This window comes from Toxotes jaculatrix, chromosome 4 (assembly GCF_017976425.1).
Source record: "Toxotes jaculatrix isolate fToxJac2 chromosome 4, fToxJac2.pri, whole genome shotgun sequence".
Lineage (NCBI taxonomy): Eukaryota > Metazoa > Chordata > Actinopteri > Toxotidae > Toxotes > Toxotes jaculatrix.
The window spans coordinates 5,398,771-5,418,921 of NC_054397.1; the positions used below are offsets into that span (position 1 = coordinate 5,398,771).

General features: G+C 41.9%; 4 protein-coding genes across 4 annotated transcripts; 1 reads left to right on the forward strand and 3 right to left on the reverse strand.

Annotated features, from left to right (window-relative positions):
* Positions 1 to 3,697: 3,697 nt before the first annotated feature.
* On the reverse strand, positions 3,698 to 8,230 carry zgc:77849 (UPF0472 protein C16orf72 homolog). Its single transcript, XM_041036942.1, has 4 exons — positions 7,795 to 8,230; positions 6,095 to 6,175; positions 5,641 to 5,916; positions 3,698 to 5,526 (listed from the first exon to the last, which is right to left on the reverse strand). The coding sequence occupies exons 1-4, from the start codon at positions 7,988 to 7,990 to the stop codon at positions 5,288 to 5,290; spliced, it is 792 nt and encodes a 263-aa protein (XP_040892876.1). The 5' UTR covers positions 7,991 to 8,230; the 3' UTR covers positions 3,698 to 5,287.
* A 1,140-nt stretch (positions 8,231 to 9,370) lies between these two features.
* Positions 9,371 to 15,213, forward strand: abcg2b (ATP-binding cassette, sub-family G (WHITE), member 2b). Its single transcript, XM_041036364.1, has 15 exons — positions 9,371 to 9,522; positions 10,134 to 10,193; positions 10,293 to 10,410; positions 10,506 to 10,661; positions 10,898 to 11,055; positions 11,279 to 11,430; positions 11,729 to 11,821; positions 12,221 to 12,372; positions 12,660 to 12,811; positions 13,667 to 13,756; positions 13,997 to 14,121; positions 14,432 to 14,586; positions 14,716 to 14,805; positions 14,924 to 14,976; positions 15,066 to 15,213. Exons 1-15 carry the CDS (start codon positions 9,371 to 9,373, stop codon positions 15,211 to 15,213), a joined length of 1,854 nt encoding a protein of 617 aa, XP_040892298.1.
* Positions 15,214 to 16,698: 1,485 nt separating this feature from the next.
* Positions 16,699 to 17,673, reverse strand: LOC121181174 (proline-rich protein 18-like). Its single transcript, XM_041037004.1, has one exon. It carries the CDS (start codon positions 17,671 to 17,673, stop codon positions 16,699 to 16,701), a length of 975 nt encoding a protein of 324 aa, XP_040892938.1.
* An 807-nt stretch (positions 17,674 to 18,480) lies between these two features.
* On the reverse strand, positions 18,481 to 19,742 carry LOC121180997 (lipopolysaccharide-induced tumor necrosis factor-alpha factor homolog). The gene is made up of 4 exons (XM_041036731.1): positions 19,639 to 19,742; positions 19,406 to 19,537; positions 18,733 to 18,907; positions 18,481 to 18,638 (listed from the first exon to the last, which is right to left on the reverse strand). The coding sequence occupies exons 1-4, from the start codon at positions 19,697 to 19,699 to the stop codon at positions 18,521 to 18,523; spliced, it is 486 nt and encodes a 161-aa protein (XP_040892665.1). The 5' UTR covers positions 19,700 to 19,742; the 3' UTR covers positions 18,481 to 18,520.
* Between the last annotated feature and the right edge of the window lie 409 nt (positions 19,743 to 20,151).

Below are 20,151 nucleotides of genomic sequence, written 5' to 3' on the forward strand. Positions count from 1 at the left end.
TTTTGCCTCTCTTCTTCAATCATTTTCTCCATCCTTTAATACGTGCCCAGCATCCCACTGGTAGGTGCTGTTTATGAGGATGCACTGGAATCGCTTCCTCTTTTGAACCTTTTTTGTCTGGTCCAGTGGTTGCCACTCATGTGCTACGAAGATGCACGCAGGAAGGTGTTCAAACCAGTTCATAAAAGTCAGTTTCACACATTGGCACACCTTCTAACAAAAGCTGAAATGAGCTGGTGTAGTATTTGGTTGGGATGAAACCCGAAGCCTGTAAGCTCTGCGTGGCACATGACTGAAAGTCACTGGTCTTGAAGTGATGATGCCTGGTGATGCTGCTGTCCTGCTGCACTGGTTGCTGCTGCCGCCCTGTGGCCACACGCATGAACTGCAACCCCTCTTCAATAATGACCGTTTGATTTTTGGAGGAGTTGCATCACAGCCCCCCCTCCCACCCCCAAGCCCCAACCCCTTCCCAACACACACACACACACACACGACCATCACCACCACCACCACCACCACCACCTCTACCTCCCCTCTCCATCAACCCCACCACCACAACCCCTCCTCTCTGGATTGGATAAATACTGCTGGAAGATATATAACGTGTTGCTATGGTGATCAGCTCGTGGGTTAGTTTTTTTTTTTTTTCATGGCGTTTGTGGAAGACAGGGACATGCTGGTGCGCAGGGAGCTCTGAAGATCTGGTGTGTGTGTGTGTGTGTGTGTGTGTGTGTGTGTGTGTGTGTGTGTGTGTATACAAGAATGCTGTCCTCTATCAATTGTGTGAGGGTGTATGTGCAAGCATGTTTATGTTTGAGAGAAAAGGAGGGAGGGAGGAAGTTGGGGGGGCATTCACAAAAATATAGCAGACCCAAAAATAGGAGACAATCTCTCAAACCTTGTGTTTTCATGCACGCCACGCACTGCTCACCTACCGTAGCCTATGTGCACAAAACTAAGAGCCCTGACTAGCAGCTGTCTCAGGGGAGTGTTTAACCTCTCTTCCTCCTCCTCCTTCCCTGTCTCCTCCACCACCTCTCCATCTCCCACCACCACCCCTGCTCTCCGGCTGCTCTATCTCTCTGGGGACACATTCTCAGTCTGCCTGATTGGCTTCTGTTTATGTGCATGTGCTAATGTGTTAATGTGTTTGTGTGTATGTGAGTGTACAAGCATGCTGTCCTCTATCAATTAGCGCAAGCTGGTGCAGCAATTACCATTACCCATTGTGTTTATGCTGTGTACGTCGGTGCACAACCGCACATGCACACAGGGGATAACTAGTGCATCATTGATCGCCAGCTGTCTGCCATTGAAGACTCCCTAATGGTCAAGCCCACACAAACCTACGATTGCTATGACGGGACGGACGTTTGTATGTGTGTGTGTGTGTGTGTCTGTAAAGGTTCACAAGACACCACCAACTCTCTTTCAGACCAGACGGCATCCTAGGAGACACCTATATATATGTGTGTGTGTGTGTGTGTGTGTGTGAGCTGATATCAGCGCGGCCCAGATGGCCATCTTCGAGGGGTTTTCTGGAACATTCAGACACTTGTTGCTTCTCGTCATGTCTCTTTCTCTCTCACTCTCTCTCTCTCTCTCTCTCTCTCCCTCTCTCTCTGCCTCACACACATGCACATACACACACATGCACAGTGCTTCTTTTGAAGTGTGAAACAGCTTGCGGTCAGCTCTGCTCCTCTTCCATGGTTCCATCAAATAGCAGCCTTTAGAGCCTTCAGATACACGATGAAACAAAAACAACCGTGCAGTGTTAGCGGAGGAATGAAAGCAGAGATATTCGTGCTGGATGTGGTGTAGGACAGTGCAGTTCTTTGTCCTCCTCTGTGGTGATGGACTGGCAGAGTCAGGGGATCAAATAGTGGTGTTCACTTACCCCAAAAGTGTGAGGTCAAGTGTTTAATGTTGACCTGGTCGCTTTCTTCTAGCACATGAAACACTGTGGCATCTCCTGTATTAATGTCTTAAGTTCTGGTGGTTCTTTGGCAGTGATTTAGTGAAGATAGACAGCAGTGCTGCTTCCAAGAGCTGTTTTGTGTGTGTGTCTGTGTGTGTGCAGGCTGGCACTGAGGTCAAACCTGCTGTCACATCAGAGACAGACATGAAACCGAGTATCTGCAAAGACTTCTGCTATAAAAGCAATTTTTTTGGTTTATTTTAGGGACCCGGCAAAAATTAATTGGGGGCAAGGAGGGGGTCAGAAAAGAGGGGGAGGTATTGTAATTTTTCCTTTGGCTAAAAAGGGTCTTAAGTTTTGTGGAGAGCCAGATAGTCTCTTTTTTTTTTTTGACACTTGGGGTGAACGGTTTATTTTATTTCTATGTCCAATTCGTGTGCCCAGGTTTCAGTTTCACCTCTTGTTTCATGAAGATATTGAGGTTTAAAGTGGGGCATAACATTTTGAATTCTCAATGTGTTGCCTCTTTTAGTAATTAATGGTCAAAGGACTACAGTTATATTATATTGAGATACTAGGGAGTGCTTTGATGTGGGGTTTTTTTTGTGAAACAAGGTTCAGTGCTCTTCCTCACCCCAGTAATTTGCATTTAATCCCTTACACATCAGAACGTGTAAGCACATCCTTTACATTTATTTTTATATTAGAAAATGTTTTTCTTTTTGACCAGAATCCAGATATGCATTAAAATAAATGTAATGACGGTCAAGCTTCTCAGTTTTTGAAGAATTCCCAAATCAAAGGATGAATTTAGCAAAAATCTGAAGTGAGATAGACTCATGACAGCTGAGTTATGGTCAACGAAAAGAAATCAGAGAACCGCCATCAGATTTTGCAGGAATGCTTTAAGCTGAGATGTGCATGCATCCTCTAAGTAGGACTTGCAAACAAAAATTTGGCAGTTGCAAAACAATTGTATGGGATATTAAAAAAAAGGTATGACTTTTGTATAACGTTTTATAGTGTGATCCAGTGGGCTATGATTACCAAGTTTGGTGAGGAGTAGATTATTTTTTTTTTAGGAGAGTTACAACCAAAAAAGTGTTGTAGAACATCTGTGTAGAGTATCTGGTTGAACAGATGAAAGACACCTTGTAGTTATAAAGTACACACATTATTTGCCCTGTGTTTAAAACTAATACTTTTAATGGAATAGTCCGTATCCAGATCTTGTTGAATGATCTCATGATCCTTGTACTATTGTAGCATTTCAGGTCCCTGTCAGTGTGAACAGCAGCACAAGCTTCTTTTACGGAGGAAAAGATTAGGCAGAACAGCGTAGTCTCTGTCGCCCCCATGTGTTGGAAAAGTTTAACTACATAATGTTCTAAAAATTGTTAACCCTAACCCTGCTTTTACAAAACTCCACTACACAGCTTAACAAATTGAGATACACAACCACTACATCCTCCTTTAGTAGACCCTTCATTCTTCTACCCTTGGTGACTGGTGACAGAATAACTGAATGCCAGGCTCTTTCAGGGAGAGAAAGGGATGATTAAACAGAGAGGGAACAATGCACTTAACCGAGCTGGAACTGCAATAGATAATAGCTAAAACTCTCAGGGTTTTCCACTTCATTGAACTCTTTATCCTTCCTTTCTCAAGCCAGGCCTCAGGTAATGCATCGAAATGTCACTTTTGAGGGCAATTATTCTGCACTGCAAATAAGACCTTGCTGAGAAGGTGATGCAAATAATGAAACGTCAAATCTAGGTAGTAGGAAAATCAATGACAACTTAGTTAAACGCTTGTATTTTCTTTAATGTCAGAATTGTTATTGTATATGGACATCCCAATGGATTTGCACTTCTTTTTACAATATGTACCACATATAACAGCACCTACATGTTATTTACACACATTACACAAGATTGTATCACAAAGCAGTGTGTCAAACTAGCAAAATCAAGTGTCCCAAGCCTTGTCAACTCACCCCCAATAGTCCTTGAATTGGCTAGACTACATAAAATATCCCAGCCATTTACCCCCACTAGTTAACAGGCAACTGCCCCCTGAAATCTTCTAAATTTAAAGCTGAAATTACACGTGTGAAAATGTAACTCTTTCAAAAGTTCAAGAGACGAAATAATGACAATGCACCAGTTCAAGTTCTTCTCAACTGGGACAAATGTAAACATAAAGTAGGTAAAATGCAAGCTCTGAAGCACTGTTACTGCTCTTGATGCAGAAATGCAAGAGCCAGTACTCAGTCCAATGTATTTTGATGCACACAGGGAAACTGCATATTTTTGATGTTTTGTAAACTTAATACAAAAACTTAAACACAACTCAGGACAATGATTCTTAAGCAAAGAAAGCTTTGTTGAAAATGCATCTTGCTTTTACGCCTCCTATTATCCCACTACTCAAAGTGTCAGCTCACTCGGAAATGATAGTCACCATTATCTGTGTAAATTAGACTGACCTGCTTTGTGATAAAACCCTGGTTTGGGCTGCAAAGAGCAACTAAAGAAAAAAATAGGATGAATTTAAGTAAATCAGGAAATAACTGGGTCAAGTGGGTGCTGGATATGCCAGAACCCTGCACCCACAAGCACGCGCACACACGCACACACACACACACACACTCTCATATACACACCCACACTCACTGTTGCACAACAACCAGAGATACTGTAGCAGCTTTCTCAAAGGCGAAGACAAGTACAACACAGTAAGTGGCAGTTCTGCTGTCAGATACGCAAACACACAGAGCAGCAGCAGAATGAGATACACACGCTGACAAGCGTTTTGAGTGGAGCCACACAGCAGGGAGACAGTTCAGCCTCCCTGCGGAGCCCGAGTTTCAGTCCAGTCTGGTTTGGCCAGCACTCCACAGGGGAAGAGGAGGAGGAAGTATGTTTGAGGAATGAGGGGAAGAGAACAGCAAACAGCCCAATTCATCTGATTACTGGATGTGAAGCACAAAGGAGCCCGGCCAATAGACAACGTCTAAATGCAACATTCTGCAACTTCAAGATTTCAAGTGTGACATGTGGTCACTTTGATATCACGTCTATTGAGGAAAACCAAACATACAGGAGACAATTTCAGTAAAAGAATAGAACTTTAACATGGAGAGAAGGTGTGAGACAACAGGTGTAGGGGGGGCTGAAGGAAAAATAAAGAAGGGGAGAACTATGTGGGTTGGCAATAGTTAAGTTTTTCTTTATTTGTAGCATTGCAACTAAGATGAAAAGGAGGAAGATTTCAATGCTTGGCCAAGGCATCAGTCCTCACCAGCTGTCCAGTCAGCCACCAAGGAGAGGACAGAGGAGGGATTAGTGGTGTAGGAAAAGTTCAGAGCATCCTGTTACGTTTATGAGTAGGTGAGTCTGTGATGACGTCACTACAGGGGGCAGGGCCTCGTTTACGATTGGCTGTGGAATCCAAATGGAGTGCCATCTCCTCAGCGATGAAGGTGTTAAGGTCCACGTCAAGAAGACCATTCCTACGACGACTGAGGGACTGGGCGGGGTGAGTTGGGGAGCCAGGAGGACCAGAGCGCACAGAAATGCTTGCCATGGCACCGCTAAGGCCTGTAAAGAAAATTTAAAAAAAACAAAATATGAAGGTACAGCAGACTGCACAAACTCTAGTGTCACATTCTTATAATGCCACAGCTTCTAACTGAACAAAGTCTTTTGACTAACCGTGCAGTGCAATTGCCTCTCTGAAGGGCTGCAGGTCTGTCTCCACAGAGTTGCCTGTCTCTGGGGGTGATGGTCGGCTGGCAGACACCATGGAAACTCTAGGCGGGGCGCGAGCTGTCCGTGGAGGTGGAACTTTGCCACACAGAAAGCTAATGAGGTCTTCTCGCCTGATAGTTCTTCTGCGTTTCTTCACCCACGCAATCACCTCTTTATTTCTGCGCTGGTAGCCTAAGTGGATGCCCAGGTCATAGCTCCGCTGACGAGCCTCCATACTCTCTGATGTCACACAAGGACAAATGCTTTTAGCCAATCTGGACACCGCAATCTCAGTTCATCTACTAGAAACACAATCTAAATACAATACATCCTGGACATGATACAAAACAGACACAATGACACAAGAACAGACAGTGAACCACAAGATAGGTAATAGTCAAAGTTACTTGTTACTTGCCTTTATACAGGTTAGTGACAGCTGTGGCTGCATTTTGGAAGGGCACCCAGAGAGAGAGTCCTTGCTGCTGACATACTCTATCTGTAAATTAGATGTAAAACATTGATCAGATTATGATAACTTTAAAACGACATTGCTGCTGCATAAATACCAAACTACCCTTGCAAAGTTCACCATCTAAGGTCTCACTATAGCAGTTTGTTCATAACAAGATCAAGGTGTCATACTGTGACAAATGACAAGTGGTTTGCGCAAATTTTTAGTACTGATCTGATCAAAAATAACTGCAGGGGTGTCTATGAAGAGTGTTGATACATACACACAAAGTGGCAACTCCAGCTAAGGTTTGGGTTCACCACAAAAATACAAATACAACAGTTAGGGGCCTAAACAGTACTCTGCTACCAATCATCATTGTATGAGTTTGGTCTTGACTGAAAATCTTTACATCAAATCTGCAGATGCTGTTCATAAGCTTTCCTCTAGAAAAGACTCAGTGTTATAAAATTTTATTAAGGTACAGTGTTACAGCCTGAAGATACAGCTGGAGCATCTTATTAAACAGGATTTCTAAACTTAAGGAGGAATTAAAAAGTGTACTTGAATCATAGTTGTGAAATCACATTGCAAAATAATGCAGCTGTAGGTTCAAAAAGGTATGCTTTAAAAAATGAACAACGTGTTCAAAGGGAACAAACTGTGGACATTTATCTCACAGCAATTAACTTACAGGTCAAATTTAACCAAATGTGATGTCACCATTTTAGATAGACATTTTAAACGGGGCCCCAAGTTATTTCCCGTTTCAGCACAGGGTAATAGCAGAAGCTGACAGAAACCCAAACCATTTCCAAGAAGCACAATTTCAGTGTAATGTTACAAAAAACTCAGCAGGGCAGAGCGAGACTTCAAGGAGAAAACATTTACGTTAATCATTTCGCCATTTTGTTCTAGATATTGACAACAAAGGAGTCATCAGCAAAACTCTATTGGATTACGTGTTGGAATAAAAAAGCCTTTGTGCCGTTAACTCATCAACATCCAACACACCACTGCGACAATTATCGCCCCACTTGACCGTCAACAAACGAGTTGTTTTCAGTCGGAAAACTCCTCCCTGTGTATCGCCATTTTGACGAGCTGGGTAACTGTTAACTGGTGGACAAAAACATTTTAGTGTGAGCCATAAAGAAAGAAATGTACTGGAAGCACTGTACACACACACCGCTGAGTTAGCCGGCGTTTGAGAGCTACTTAGCTGGACTACTTTTCAATCCCTTCAGCCCTGGAGCTCCCCTGACAGCTCAGGCCACTCTGAGCCAGATCCAACCCTCTTGTCCCACACTCTGACGCGGTCACCGGCTGCTAGCGTCGGCTACTGGTTAACGTTCGCCTTCACCAGCTAGCAACGGAACCGGGTCATGATGTTGATAGGTAAAAAAAACGCAGAATCAAGGATTTGATGCGCGGTTTTGAAATAATACACGTTCTGTCGTCATCGAACACAACCACCGAAAAGGGCACGGCTGGTTAAGCTGTAGAGAAACAGCTGCGAACAGCTAATACCGTTAGCCTAGCCGGTGCCCTTTGTGTCTCTCTCTCTCTCCGCCGGGCGGTATCGTTAGCTAGCGGGATTAGCTTTCAATAGCATTAGCTCTAACGGTTAGCCTAACCCGAACTTCGGTATCTTTGGTACAGACCTTTGTAGAGCTGTGCTACTGCGGTGGCTGAGTTCTGAAACAGGTGCCACAGCTTCTGTTGACTTTGTTCCGTCTCCTCCTCATTTGGATCATTCTGTTCGGCCTCCGCTAAGCACTGCCGTTCCCATTTGGAGAACCAGTGCTCGGGGCCGTGCTCTTGGATCTCCGCTTCTCCCTCCTCTTTCCTCTCCTCCATAGCTAACGTTAGGTGTTAGCTAGTAGCTTATGAGCTAGCCTCTCGTGTGAATTACAAAATTGTTTGATTTCCGGAGGCACTTAGCAGTCTTTCTTCTGTATGCTGTAAGAGAAACACGTTATACAACCCCAACAATGTATATAACAGAAAACAGCTGTTGTTAGAGCCACATTGTTGAGATTTGTACACTCCGCCCGAGCCCCCTGTGTAAAACACACCAAAGTAAAGAACGCGATGACAACACCTTAGAATTTCTGGAACTGACCCCGCCCATTTTGTCGTTGTACTGAAAAGTGATTGGATATAGTGATTTTTCTAGGCGGGTCCCGGTGCCAACCACGATATCTGATTGGACAATGGTGGAAAAGAGGAAAGGTCAGAGAAAAACAATGTTGATCCCACCCATAGATGAGTGTGTGTGTAGCAAGACATGCAGCATTCTGTCCGACAGGGGGCAACCTGGCCATGGAAATGTAGCCCACAACTTTATGTGGACAAAAGTATAAGGGCCCCCCTGTCTACAGTCAGTGGTGAAGTATCTATACAATAATGTAAAAATACTGAATTGCAAATAAAAGTCCTGCATGTAAAATCCTTCATAAATAAAAGTACAGAAGTTTTATCAGCTAAATCTATTTAAAGAAGGCCCCTGTGACCGATGCCTTATAATAAATTATAGGTGACGATGTGTTGAGCAAGGACTTTACTGTTCTAACTGGTCAAGGTGGAGCTGCTTTGTAATTAAGACCCCTTCAAAGGCTCACCAGATAAATATGACAGGTGGTGAAATAATTACTGGGAAAGGAAAGGAAAAACAAAGTTGTGATATACAAATCTGTTCTCACTTTCAGATGTTTTCTTTAATCTCTGATTTTCTCTTGAATAAAGGACTGTCACCTCTTTGGGCTGGCACATTTCCCTGTCTTTTGCTCCAGCTCCCCCATGACCTTGAATATGAATAAACTTGTACTGATGATGGATCAATGGACAACTCTCGCTCTACGTAAGATGCAGTATACATAATATAAATATTGTCATCTGTTATCGTCAGCTGTTATCAGTGTGTGTGTGTGTGTTATCACACAGCCTGTAGTGCTTCTTGGATGCAGTTATTACTGTGAATGAGATTTTGGGGGGAAAGTCCAATGTCACACTATCTGTTTGACAACAGTCATAGGTCTACAGACTAAGGATTGAGTGAGTCCAAAGGTCAGATGTGTTATAGCAGAAACGTATCAATTGCATCTTCTCTCACCTGTCTCTCCCTCTGTCAGACTGCACAGGTCTCTGTGTCAGATTGTACCTCTCTCTCTCTCTTTAAACCCTACTCTCTGAATCCCCTTTTCTTTTTCTCTTTTGGTAACACTGTCATTTTTGAAGATGTCTAAGGGTGAGCAGATTGTCTGCGATGTTGAAGACTATTTCCAGGAACGAGGACCAACTGTCACATTCAGCAACTTGCACTACTGTGTTCAGGAAACAAGATTCTGCCGCAAGATAGGCCCTGAAAAATATATCCTCAAAGATGTGAGGTAGGACGTGATACTTACCTGTGAGTATGAGCATGTACATAGGTGTACCAGTATATCTAGTTGACAGTATTATCACTGGGTACTGACTGTATGATAGCCTGCTATAGTTACTTGTGGAACATGACACTCCAGGTATTTCTCCTTTGGTTTTCCCTGTTTTTATGCAAAAACTATTTGCATCATGGTTGCTATTCTTTAACATCTGATTGTAAGTTGTGTCATCACGTGTTGTTCAGTTAATCGTAGGGTGATTTCAAACTAGATGATTGAGAGGTGAAAGGTATTTACAACCTATATTAAACTCAGCAGCATACTCTGTAATTCTCAGGTAGATAAGATAACAGAAAAATTAAAGCAATAATGGGCTAAAGGCTTTATCTGTAAAACATTGTTAAATGGGAAATAATTTTTGAAATAAACATTCCCTGGTTAGGAATTTACATTTTTTTGAGCATGAAAATGGGACTCATTCATTATATGCATTGAAGTTTCTTTGCTGTGTGGTGAAGCTACAGCATGTTATTGTCACTGGGGTTGAGTCTACAATATTTCATTGTTTTAAAGGATTTTCTGTGAAAGAAAACTGATGGTGCTTGACGTGTTTTTTGCAGTGGTATCATGAGACCTGGGATGAATGCTATCATGGGCGCAACAGGAAGTGGTAAAACATCGTAAGAAACATGTTCTTTCACATGCAAACAGACATTTATATTTATATTTATATATAAAACCTGAGCCAAATGAATATCAGGTTCTTTCTCTTTTTTCAGGCTTCTTGATGTAATAGCAGGCAGAAAAGACCCTGCTGGACTACGCCAAGGGAACGTCTTGGTAGATGGAAAAGCTGTCACATCTGACCTCAGGCTCAGCTCTGCCTATGTGGTTCAGGTACCCAAATGTAAACATGCACACCTTTTTTTTTTACATTATATCTTGTTGATTCTTCTGACTAGTTTGTATGTACATGATCTCTGTGTCTCAAGGATGATATCCTGATGGGTACCCTGACTGTGAGAGAGAATCTGTTGTTCAGTGCCAACCTCCGTCTCAACCCTAAACATCACTCCTCGGCAGATAAACACAGCAGAGTAGATGCCATCCTACAAGATCTGGGCCTTACAGACTGTGCAAACACTAAGGTACAGATGCAAGCTGATTTAGATAGTTGTATATTATTATTTGTATTCTGTAATGATGTGATTTCTCCATTAGTGAAAGTGTAAGGTTACTGATGTCAAATTAAAATCACTGACAGGAAAACAGCCTCAAAAGTGCACATTTTGAAAACGTTCTGCAGATACAATAGCAGGAGTATTTAGTTATTTCTACCCTTGCTGTTCAGCTTAGTGTTTAATGTGTGTTTTTGTGTGTGTAGATAGGGACAGAGTTTCTACGTGGTGTATCAGGAGGTGAGAGGAAGCGGTGCAGCATTGGGATGGAACTCATCACTTCTCCTTCTTTGCTGTTTCTGGATGAACCAACCACAGGACTGGATTCCAACACTGCGAACTGTATCATCAATCTACTGCAAAAGTACAGTACAGTTATTAATTAATCCTCACATTAGGCAACATGCACTCACACTGAAGACACAAATTTACAACTGAAGCATACAATGCTTCACTTCACTAACAATCACTTAGGTTGGAGCAGCCATTTTTTGGTGATCTCCAATCCAGCTGCACCTTCACTTTCTGCTGCTGTCTTTGTGTTGTTAACTGTGTGGCCATAAGCACATTTTTAAATGTGTGTCCAGGCTGTCCAGGAGAGGTAAGACCGTGATCTTCTCCATCCACCAGCCACGCTACTCCATCTTCAGACAGTTTGACCACCTGACTCTGATGCATAAAGGGGAGGTGGTGTATGCAGGAGCAGCAGACCATGCACTGGAATACTTCACAGACCTTGGTACATGATGTGTGTGCTTGTGTATGAATGAGGAAAGGTGATGACCCTTATACAGAAAACGAAGAGATACTGTATTTTCATACGAAGTTCTGATGCTTGACAGTATTGTATACATAATGCTCTACTACCATGATATGAAATGAAAATAATCTGGTTGTCTAGATGATGAACTGCAGTTCTATTTAATTTCTCAATTACCATGTTAGGCTATTGTCTGCATTTATAGATGCACTTGTTGCAATTTTGCATGTGCTGTGGATAGGAGAATTTGCATATGTGTGTGTTTGTTTTCGGACAGGCTACCAAATTGAGTCCTTCAACAACCCTGCTGATTTCTTTATGGATATCACAAATGGAGAAGCAAAATCAACAATGGTGCCAGTCACTGCAGGTATAATTACACAAAAATACACACACATAAATTATGTAAAAGCAACAACTAAATTTGGTCAGAAAGAAACATTTTTAGATGTTTCAAGATTATATATAACCATTATTTCAGCAGCATGTTGATACTTGTATTTCAATATGTAGAGGATTTATAATAAAACTTGCTACATGTTAAAATAAAGACACTAAAAAGCTTTTGAAAACTGTGCTTGTATATATGTAGACATCTAAAAAAACTTTGAAATCATGTGTTAATCAAAATGCCCTGACATTTCAGCTGCCAATAACCAAACCCTGTTTGCTTGGAAGAGTTAATGTCTGTTATAAAATGACAAGTTTATCATGTTGTCTGTTCTTATCTAGCATTGCACTGTTTTGTGGCCGCTCTGTCTTTCCACAGCTGAGTGTAAAAACCCACTGGCTTTAAAATATAGCCAGTCCCAACTGTGCCAGACAGTTTTGGAGGAGCTGGACCATGTGAACCAGAGCATTGCTGAAGGGGTCAAGGGTCAAGACGAGGCAGCCAATTACGCTACCTCTTTCGTCCATCAGGTCAGCCAACTCCATAATTTGGAAGTAGATTGAAGACTTTAGACAACACGTTTCCAAGTTTAATAAAACAGTCTAAAATATTGATCCATCTGAGGGAATTAAAATCTCAGTTGTTGTTAATTGAAGGAGTTTATAATTTTATGACACTGTATTTAGTGACTGTGCCAGCCAGCTGTTATGTCAGTGTGCTTGGATGCCCGCTGAATGAACTCAGTTTATAACTCATCATGCTCAGTAAAAATGTTCTCCTCTGTGTGTGTCTGTGTGTCTGTGTGTCTGTGTGTCAGATGCGTGTGGTGTGTGGCAGAACAGTGCTGAACACTCTGAGGAACCCTCAAACCTCTTATGCCCAGTTGGCTCTCAACATCTTTTTTGCAGTTCTGGTGGGACTCATTTATTACCAAATGCCCTTGACACTACCTGAGGCTTTACAGAACAGGTACTGTATGGCTGACCTGAACTATAAAAGCCAGCCTAGTTTTAATTCAGTGTATTTGCTCTATTTTCACTGGTGCACACTCTTCACTCCATAATTGTGTCACCTCTTCCCAGCCCCTCTCAAGGCGAAATAACGACAGGAGAGCTTAGTGAATGTAGAAGAAAATAACAGAGATTCTTCTTTTTGGTTTTGAAGGTTTTTCTATATATTTTTGCATGTCATGGTAGGAAAACTTCGATTTCAGAAAAGGCTGCAACAATGAAATGAGCTTGTCAAGACAAGAACGACACAAATGTCAAAGAAAGTGATTAACTTTTCACATAATGGTCATGGATACAAGCGCTTGGATATGATAACTGAATTCAATTTAAGGTACAGGAACTGCATGAGATAAGAAGCCATGATGTCAAGGTGAGGAAAGAACTTTTATGATGCTGTAAAATTCTGAAGTTCATAGGGGAAAAACGCAGGTCAGAGTAATCTGACACTTACTGCTTAAAGGGCCAGTGTGTAGGATCCAGGATTCATTTCACCTGAAACTAAGAATTGAAGAATCTAAACTAAGTTATGTTTTTATGTGGGTCCTTTTCCATGGAGCCCGCCATATTGCACTGCCATGTTTCTGCAGTAGATAAGAACAGACAACCCTAACACTGGCTCTACAGAGGGTCTTTCATGCTTTTATGTCACGTGAAGGGCACCAAAGGTTCTCCTGCGTGCTTGGAAAGGGAGAAGGGAGGGGACCGGTATTCAGTTGCTTGCAATCTGCAGCCTCAAATCCTACACACTATTCTTTTAACTATCAGATGAATTGATAATCAGATAATTTTGTTTCTCTCCCTCCCTCAACAACAGGAGTGGAGCGTTCTTCTTCCTGATCATCAACATGGTGTTTGGGAATCTCTCTGCTGTTGAACTCTTTATCAATGAAAGGGCAATCTTCATGTGAGTGAAAGATAAAGGTTGTGTTGGGTGAAGTACAGATGTATGCAGAAACCTTGTATCTACGAAGGTGTACAATCTCTTTCCTATAACTATTATAGGATAAGGCTGACATAGTCCACCTTTTTCTTATTTTTGTCACTGTGTTGTGCAACCAATTCGTTTACAATCCCATGTCTTTAAGTGTTTGTATTTATGTGTTTGTGTTTCTTGAGAGTCTTTGTCAATGTTTTTTTTTTGCAGTCATGAGAACTCAAGTGGCTATTACCGTACTTCAGTCTACTTCCTGTCCAAGATCTTTGCCGATCTCATCCCTAACCGCATCATCCCCATCTTTGTGTTTTCAGCCATCGCCTACTATATGATGGGTAATTTACCTGCATACAAGCTCATATGTACAACATATTTCTTTATATCATGCAGCTGAGGAGAAATGCCCTGATGCAGCCAGTCACTAAGTTTAATGTAGAACAGGTGTAGGCTTGTATGTCTTCCCAATCTGTGATCCCACTGTTGGTTGCTTTTTGTCTGGAACCTTTCATTTGACCGCTTTGCCACGTTTGACCCAAACAGGAGGAAGCTGCTGAAAGCAACACTCTGAACTGGACTGAAGTACTCTTTCTTGTTTAATCCTGGCTCTTCTGTCTTCCTATTTGCATGTATCAACCACTCTTCCAGGCCTGAAACCTGCCTTCGAGGCCTTCATGTGTTTTGCTTTGACCATGTCTCTGGTCAGTCTGGCAGGAGTCGCTCTGGCTTTCCTCGTCTCAGCAAGTGTTTCTTCATTTGCCATGGCTAACATCCTTATTGCTCTGCCCTTTGTCTTCATGATGGTGAGATGCATATACATACCGTATATAATCCACTGTAATCATGGCAATGTTTAGGCTTATAAATAGAGTGCTTTTATGAGTATAAAGTATAAATCTCTCCCTTGTTCCCTTTTTGTCCTCCTGTTTTAGGTTTTTGGTGGCTATCTTGTCAATCTCAATGCTATGCTGAGCTGGCTGTCCTGGCTGAAATGGATCAGTATCTTCAGATATGGACTGAATGTAAGATAAAGAAAATAAGCAGAGCAATAAGAGCAGGGTTGTGGTTATGAGAATGAGATCACAGATCAGTGGGGCTGAGTTTAATCTGTCTTTATCCCCATGTCCTTGTCTCTCTCAGGCTGTATTCATTAATGAAATGACAGGACAGTTGTTCTACAGCAACAGCACCATGTGAGTGTAATAGTATAGCCACTCATTAAAACATAACAACCTACACACACACACACACACACACTGAACCTCCCTTGTCTGTGCTGCAGCATCCCAGGGGAGCTGTTCCTGAAAAGCCAGGACATCGACTACTCAGTGTGGGGCTTCTGGCAGAACCAGGTGGCTCTGCTGGGAATCATAGTTGTCTGTATGTTCCTGGCCTATGTGCAGCTGCGACGAATCAACCGCTGGAAATGAAGCTTATCCATCTGTTTATCTGTGCATCACCCATGCATCATGTCTTTATCTTATTTATTATACAGGACAAAAAAAAAAGAAAAATTTGAAATATTTTGTTTATATGTGCACGCCAGAAGAAATAACTTTCTAAGGTGATTTAAGTTATTATTTCAAACCTTTCTCCGTATGTCTCTCTGTCACGCTCTCAGACATAAACAAACACACGTGCCTTAACATTTGACTCCCAGGTGGATAAGCTGCCTCTAAGCACACTTGGTCTGTGCACGAGGGAATGTACAGCAAACAGCCAAGCCAATGTCAAAGTCCTTCCAAAGCTACTTACAGTGTGCGAGGCATTAGCTACAGTACAGGAAAGGTTTCAAGAACATTTTATATGGAATCTGTTCGTTTTATTTAAAATTAATTCACATTTTGCAGTTCTCCGTGTACAGAAGAATAGTCAGTGCACAAAGCTACTCCCCTTTTATTCATGCCATGTAGGAACAGTAAAGGAATTGCCATTATATCTTTAGTGTAATATACCTTTTCTTGTGTTGCAAGCTTTAGTCAAGTTTTGCAAAAATATTTTACTGAGAAATGAAACGTATCATTGTAAAGTATGTGTGCACAGATGCTTTAAAACCTTGTTTCAGAACAATGAAAAAAGTTGCACACAGAACAGAAGAGCATTAAAGTTTGCTCCTTAGTACTCAGCTTCCTTTTCGATTTCCATTTAAATTGCTTTAAGTTTAGAAAATCATCTTATTCCACACTGTCTGTCTTTATCATATATATAATCTGTATCATCTGTTCATTGAAGCTGCATGATGTTTACACTGGGTGGTATATTCAAATACTAGACATTATTTCATCAAATGGAAATATTCTAGATATCTTGTGTATAATTTCACACATAATCACACAAAATTCAGCCGGATATATATTTCTCCACAACAATTTTAAATAAACAAGTCTGTGAGTTAGCTGCACAGTATCAGTTTGTAATGACCATCTAGCCGGGCAGTTTGGCTGAAGAGGTTAACAATGTGTTTAAAATGATATAGTTTTACTGACATGTAGGTAAATTGAACAGCATGGCAATGAAATGTGTAGGGAAGGCTGTGATTTAAAAAGATTACCTAGGTCTCCCTCTGAAAAGACAGTGAAGAAAATTAAGTATAGATCAATGTAGAATAAATACTGTTTTCTCAAAATTACATGTAAGACATTTTAGTGGTTCCTTGCACCTGCAGTGCATTGTGCGCATTATGACTCTGAATAACTCAAAAGTTCTGCAAATAACCCAAAAAGCTGCAATGCTTAAGTTTAAAACACATTTTAATAATGTGATCTATCAGCAAAATATAGCTAACACTTTTCAGCTGGTCAACTGATAAAGCAGTCATCAGAGGACAAGTGGAGCAATTTGCTAGCACAGAAATAGAAGCTGCAGTTCATTCATGCTGGATCAATGTCTACTGAGCAATACTTCACATTTCACCTTTAGAAACTTTTCACACTGCTTGCACTCTTATTCAGGCTGTTCCCCACTGTCACAGGTGTGTTCTCCAACCCACGGAGCCACTCAGTACATTTCAGCACCACACGCTCATCCACACCATAGTCCTCCTCTTCCTCATACTCCACATCATCATACTTGTGTTGTTCGTTCAGAAGTGAGATTTTCACAATTGAGCTTATATCCCCCGGTTCAGCATCACTATTGTTTTTCACAGCAGCTCTGTTGTTTGGAGTGCTGTGTCTCTGCATTGCTGATTGATGCCTTTTAGAAACATTTTCCCTCCGACGCCTGGAATCTGTGGCGCCTCCAGAAACACCAGCTCCACTTTCAGCAGTTCTGGCTGCTGAGCGTTGATGTCTCTCACTGTTCCTCCGCTGTAGCAGCAGAACAGCCTCAGGTGTGAGTGTCAGTGTGAAACGGGCCTCCTCCTGAGGTCTGGTCCTTATCTTCACCTGTGGTTCACTCTTTACAGAGCTCTGGCTCGCATGTCTCTGCTGCTGTGTCTTTAAAGGGGACTCACCCGAGCTGGAGGCAGGGAAGATGTCTGTTTGTGATGAGGGCAGCAATCTGTCTCTTCTCTTTGCATGCAGCTCGGCCCCTGACCCTCCTTTGGCTGTTGGCAGATGACTCCTCGGTTGGCTCTTCTTCCCCAACTGTTTGAGGTTCAAAGTCAGTCGCTCCTTCACTGAGCTGCCTTTGTCTTCTCTTGGGACTCTTGTCTTAGCCACAGTAGTTGTAGATGAAGTGCTGTTGATAGGTCTCTCCTTCCCTGTCAGTCCTGACACAGAGCGTGCAATTGACACAGGTGGTATGAACGGCATTTTGGCAACACACAGGATCAGGTAGGAGAGGAATTCAGTTTTGCAACTGAAGTGCTGGAAGAAAAAAGAAGCAGGCACGAGGGAAGAAACTGATTTACTGAGGGAGGTGAGATACTTTGATGCATCCTCAGCCATGCAGGGGTCAGTGCGTTGCTGCTAGGATCCAGTGGCACTCATTTACCCTGGAATAGCTGACATCCTCACGTCGTCTTATACATGAGCAGCAAGAGGGTGTGGCATGGTGCACTTCCAAGGGGGTGTCCCCAGAAGAGTGGAATGAAGGGTTTTGCTGCATCTCACATCCTCATTACTCCCAGGCTCAAAGATCTAAAAAAAAACCCTTCACTTCTAATCCTGTGGTGTCATCAGCGAGGGCACGTTTACTACACACAGTGTAAGTACACATGCAGGCTTAATCCACACAGGCTGTACGGGTGACTAGAAAGAAAATATGGTAGGGATAAGAATCTGTGCAATGCGCGCTGTAGTGCTAACAGTAAAGTCCGTGGACACCCAGTGTAATATAAGCATGAAAGTTCATTTTTCACCTTGAGTATATTTATCGCAGTTTGACCAAAAAAATGAACTCAGGGTCCACTTATTAGCTGTTACCATAGCATTCAGCTGCATGTCAGAGTCTTCATCAGCAAAAGGAAAAAGACAGAAAGTAAATCTTAAAGTTTTTGCTTTTGTCAAATGTTAATTTAGTTTGCAGGTATTGACACAAAACATGGTGTGTGTATAACCAAGTCTTGCAATTCCAGTGTGCTTATTTGTTATAAAACAGAAAACATGGGGGAAAAAAAAGACTGGCTCAGAAAACATTTATTTGATATGATTTTCTTACAAAACATGATTAAAATAAGCATAAAAATCACATAAAATGACTTTGACACATGTGTGCATACATTTTACTACAGTATTCAGTTTGAAATTCTATTTTTCAAAAAAGGAAACTGTTGGTAGTTAATGCTGTCTGTGTTCATTCACAGCATTTCTTCCTGTGTATGTGGAGAACCCTTCGACAGCGAGGACAAGTGTGGTAGGCATCTTTGAAGTGCTTTACAAAAAATGGAATGAGGCAGCATCCGACCACCAACCTGTGAGAGAGAAATTTTACTTAATTCTTCATTTTTTTCAGTGCGATTGATGCTGGGTAATTAGATAACCAGATTTGAATGCGTCTCTCCTCACCCGCATAACACAAACACAAGACACATGAGCCATGCGTGTGTCCCGACTTGGTAGGTGACCTCTGTGGTGACCTGAGTCTGACAAGAAGGGCAGCTTGTCAGGGCTGGAGAGCGATACAGTTCAGTCTCGTAGCTGACAAACTTCGGCCTGGGGGTAGATGGAGGGGGAACAAACGCTAGAGAAAACATTGGGGGATGAAAAGGAATGCTTATTTTTAAAACATAGTATACAGTACTACAATTTACTTATGCACAGGTTTAATCAGCATCCTAATACTTTAAGTTCTTTACAATATCTAATTGGGAATGCTGCTTACAATTAATGGAAAATGAGATTGCTTTAAACATTCTAAGTACTGAAAGTCTTATTTGCGTCTATGTTTGTGCCCAGTGTTTTGCAGAGAAAAAACATGCTTTTCTAGCTTAAACAGATTCAGATGGTATCCCATCACATGTAGTGAGCAAAACTAGCCTGGGAATTTAAATCAAAGAGTAAAGGCTGACACAACAGCTCAAACTCAGAGTGGACAAACAACTCTACAATCAACACTTCCCAGTCATTCTCACTGAAAATCAGCACTTCGGGTTAAGAGAAAGCAGATCACTAAATTGCAAAGAAAGTGTGGCATTCAGCCACACTTTAAAATGGTGGCAGGGTTTAAGTGAGTGAGTACCTGGTGGAATTGAGTGATTTTGAGAGGAGCAGCCATCTCGTGGAGAAAAGGAGAAGGATGGCGGAGGTGGTGGAGGGCTGAAAGGTGAGTGGATGTGGTAGATCTTCACACCTTGTCCTGTTTGACTTTCATCTGCAAAGTTAGACAGGTGTGCCAGTTCTTTTTTTTTTTTTAACTGTGACAACTGACTGTTCTAGGCTATGCAAACAAAGCATGATGAGTGGGTATTTTACCTGGTAAGAAATAAGGTGGAGGTGTAGGAAATGGCTCATCTGCTTTTGATAATGACTCCATTTACCAGATTAGGTGATGCTCCACAGAAAATAGAGAGTAAAAGCCTAATGTGTTTTGATGTTTGCAGCCAGCAGCAGTTAATCTGCTGGCCCGCCAGGTGCAATTAATTGAAATCTCCTCTGATTGGTTAAAGAACCTATTACCCAAAAGTCAGTAGCAGGATTGCGTTTTAAAAATGAGGTATAAGAGGAAAACGTTTCTTTACGAGTTGCATCTAAGTTTCACCAAACAGCCCTCTTGCTTACATGTACTGCAGTCAAACATAAAAAGACTGCATGATGTAGTTTAGTCTCGTTGCATTACATTTGCCTAGTTGATTAGGCCTTGGTTAGGAATGACCTCTTTCTCTGCAGTCCCATTTTATTCAAGACTGGAACGGGATCCCACTACATTGACTGCCTTGCTGGATTTTGTGGGAGTTCTGTACATTTTATGCACTAGGTGGTGGTGTT